Here is a 3384-nt window from a genome sequence, read left to right as displayed (position 1 = left end):
TTGATTAATAAGATGAAGCAGGTTGGTAAACAGAGCGACTCTCAGTGTCTCTGTTGGTATGCTTGGGGTGGCGGTGTTATCTGAACCAGTTGGTGTGTGTGTGTGTGTGTGTGTGTGTGTGTGTGTGTGTGTGTCCATGATTTCAGGGCGCAGCTATGCGTTGATTCAGACGTGTGTGTGTTGCGGCTGCAGGAGGCAGCAGTGTTTCCAAACTCACGCTCTCCTCCTTGACCTTCTCCATGGTGCAGGCGGGCAGCTGCCCCTGCAGCGGAGGCGGGGAGACCCCGTTCTGGTCCATGGAGACGAACAGCTTCCCGTTGACGTTCAGGGTGGGATAAAACACCTGGAGGTGGATCAGAAGGCCGAGGTCAGAGGTTAACGAGTCAGAGGTGTCAGCGGGGCGGAGTCACAGGCCAATCAGCGATAACCACGGTTACCACGGCAACAGGCCTGCAGAAGGACACGAGGGTTCATCCCTACAGAAAAGTTCGGCAAGGCCAAACAGGAGCCTCCATGTTTACTGCCTGAGCTGTGATGTCATAAGGGGGAGGAGCCAAACCAAATCAGAGGGATGCTGGATGTAAACGGCGGCCATGATGGAAGGAAGAGACAGAAATCATTCACTGAAGGTTTTTACTGCTGATGCTAAAACAATAATTTTCTTCTTCATTAATTCAAAAGATGGTTGTTTCTGTTTTTTATCTGCACAACTATAAATAAAATACAATATTTTAATGTAGAAAATGGAGATGTAACTAATTTTGGAGCTGCAGGTTTACTGTGTTTAAAAACCTGCAGAAACATGTTTTAAAACTTTTATTCTCTTATGATCGTTTTCTGTTTTTATAGTTTTTATCCAGTTCATGAAGTTTACAGAGAAACTTTGCTCTCATTAAAAGTCACTGGATGTTTGTGGTTCTGTTTACTGTGAAATGGACTAAAAGCAAAATAACAATCAATCCTTTCTGCTTTCCATTGTTAGAGTGTATGTTGACCTTTGACCTCCAGTGACGTTTCAGTAGCAGGAACCTGTTGATGTTTGACCTTTTAAAGGACGATCCAGTTTCTCACATGGACCAATCACACCAAAGAAAACTCTATGGAAGGAGATTCAGGACGAAAACTTCCCTGACAACAGAGTCTGGATGTAAGTCAGTCCAGGTCCAGAACCACATCACGTCATCAGACAGCTAAAGTTTGGCGTGTTGGTGGATCATCGGCTCACCTGGGAGTTCCTGCTGGCCGTGCTGTAGGTGCTGAGTCTGCGTTTGGGCCAGGGGTTGGTCAGGATGCCGCTGAACGTCCCGCCGCTGTACGTCCTGCCGCCGACGCTGTCCACCACGTCGCCGGGAACGCTGAACTCGTCGTCCGCCATCTCGCCTTCCGACCCTCGGCTCCTCAGCCGGAAGTTAAAGATGGACGACACCTGACTGCTTCGTCGCGTCCGCGTGGAGAAGGAGCGAGCGAGGAGAGGATGGAGGGCCTGGCGGCGCAGCGGGGCGGAGCCGTGAGGCTTTTATTCTGAAAGGGTGACGCCCGGCGCCGGTTCGGACTCACCTTTCCCCCGTCCATCAAGTCCACCTGCAGCAGCTTCTCCTCCGACAGGTTCCCCTCCCCGTCGGCCACACCCATCAACGCCTGGCTCCGCCTCCGCTCCTCGGAGCTGTCCAGCGGCGGGCCAAGAGGTGAGAGGTCTGGTGAGGTCAGGGAGTCGGAGTCCGGCGGTTTCTGCGCCGCCATCTGGAGGACGGAGGAGTTCTGGTCAACAGGCTGGAGCGGACGGGAGGTGGTGACCTACTGACCCCGACCCACCTGCTGCTCTTTCTTCAGTCTCTCCATGGCCTGCTGGAACTCGCGCTCCTTCTGACACGCCTCGGCGATGGTGGCCTGGTTCTGCTCCTCGTACGCCATGGCGACCACGGCCAGGATCAGGTTGATCAGGTAGAAGGAGCCCAGGAAGATGACCACCACGAAGAACACCATGTAGGTCTTCCCGGCCGACCGCAGCGTCTGGACCAGACAGGAAGCAGCAGCGGTGAGGCTGCAGGTGTGTGACATCACTTCCTCTCTTCTCCAGGTCTGATTGTTTCAATAATTAATAACTAATTCCAACTCTGAGCACCGTGAGGGGAACATATGATGAGCCAAATTAGCATCTTAAAAACAAACAGAGCAAACATCAGACCTAACATGTTAGCTAACATGTTAGCTTCTTAGCGGTAGCACTAAGATGGTTTCCACATATTAATGCATATTCAGGTACATTCAATGTTCAAAGTAGACAGTCATAAGCATTTCTGATTGGGTCACTAATGGAGCAACAATGTTCAGAACCTGAGAAACCTTCTGGACCAGAACATCTTCAGTAAAGAAGATCATCTATCCAGTTTCCTTTGATTTGATCATTTAGAGCCTGAAACAACCCGCAGGTAGACGCGACTAAAATATGAACAATGTTAGATAAAGTTAAATATTTAACCAGCAGTTGGGGAAAAATCCAACGATGACAATGTTGAATGGTTAAAAAGCTTAAATCTTCAGGAGTTACTGAAGAGTTTAACATTAAAGTTTATTTCAGACATGAACTCAGGAGCATCTGGTTGTTGCGTCCAGAATGCCCCAGCGGGTCAGAGTGCGACCCAGAGCGTCATTACGTGGTGGTAGAGGTTCTCCCAGTAGTCCTGGGTCATCAGCCGGAACAGCGACAGGAAGGCCCAGCCGAACGTGTCGAAGCTGGTGTAGCCGTAGTTTGGGTTTCTGCCCGTCTTCAGGCAGTCGAACCCGTCGGGACACTTCCTGCAACACAGAACAGCAGCAGGGTCAGGAACCGTCCTGGTTCTGGTTCTGACTGGGCTGGCTCTGCTGCCTCCTCACGGGTCAGGCTCCGCCCACATTCACAGGAAAAACCTGATTCATGTTCATCATGTTCACCTCCAGAGGAGATCAACACAAACCTGCTCCTTAACCAACCAACCAACCAACCAACCAGCCAATAAGCCAATCAATCAATCAATCAATCAATCAACCAATCACTTTATTAGTTCTGCACATTTCAGGCAGCTCAAAGTCCTTGATATCATAAAAACACAAAAATAAAAAGCTAGAAAAACATTATAAAGTCACCAGTTTGAGAAACCAGAAACAAACGTTTTGTAGAATCCTATCATGAAAATCATCGTTACGCACCAACATGTAAAACTTATTATGAATCAGAAGCATCTCTAACCAGCTGGGTTTTTACTCTGGATTTAAAGGAACTCAGTGTTTCGGCTGATTTGCAGTTTTCTAGAAGTTTGTTCCAGATATGTGGAGAATAGAAGCTGAATGCTGCATCTCTGCTTCAGCAGCATCATAAGCAGAAATGCAGCATCATGTTTACAGACG

The 3384-nt window shown here is 49.0% G+C and overlaps 1 protein-coding gene across 2 annotated transcripts in view; it reads right to left on the bottom strand.

The window, feature by feature from the left end:
• Positions 1-2790, bottom strand: part of LOC103156754 (sodium channel protein type 5 subunit alpha-like) — a 60791-nt gene extending 58001 nt beyond the window's left edge. For both annotated transcript variants that reach the window (XM_016664565.1, XM_016664566.1), the window contains exons 1-5: positions 2655-2790; positions 1813-2010; positions 1558-1740; positions 1226-1483; positions 218-343 (exon numbers count right to left, since the gene is read on the bottom strand). In XM_016664565.1, coding sequence (XP_016520051.1) covers positions 218-343; positions 1226-1483; positions 1558-1740; positions 1813-2010; positions 2655-2690 — 801 coding nt within the window. In that variant the 5' untranslated portion in view covers positions 2691-2790. The remainder of the gene's footprint in view (positions 1-217; positions 344-1225; positions 1484-1557; positions 1741-1812; positions 2011-2654) is intronic.
• Between the last annotated feature and the right edge of the window lie 594 nt (positions 2791-3384).

Source organism: Poecilia formosa, unplaced genomic scaffold, assembly GCF_000485575.1.
Source record: "Poecilia formosa unplaced genomic scaffold, Poecilia_formosa-5.1.2 Scaffold497, whole genome shotgun sequence".
In the NCBI taxonomy this organism is placed as follows: Eukaryota; Metazoa; Chordata; class Actinopteri; order Cyprinodontiformes; family Poeciliidae; genus Poecilia; species Poecilia formosa.
This window is presented reverse-complemented; position numbering and strand designations above follow the sequence as displayed.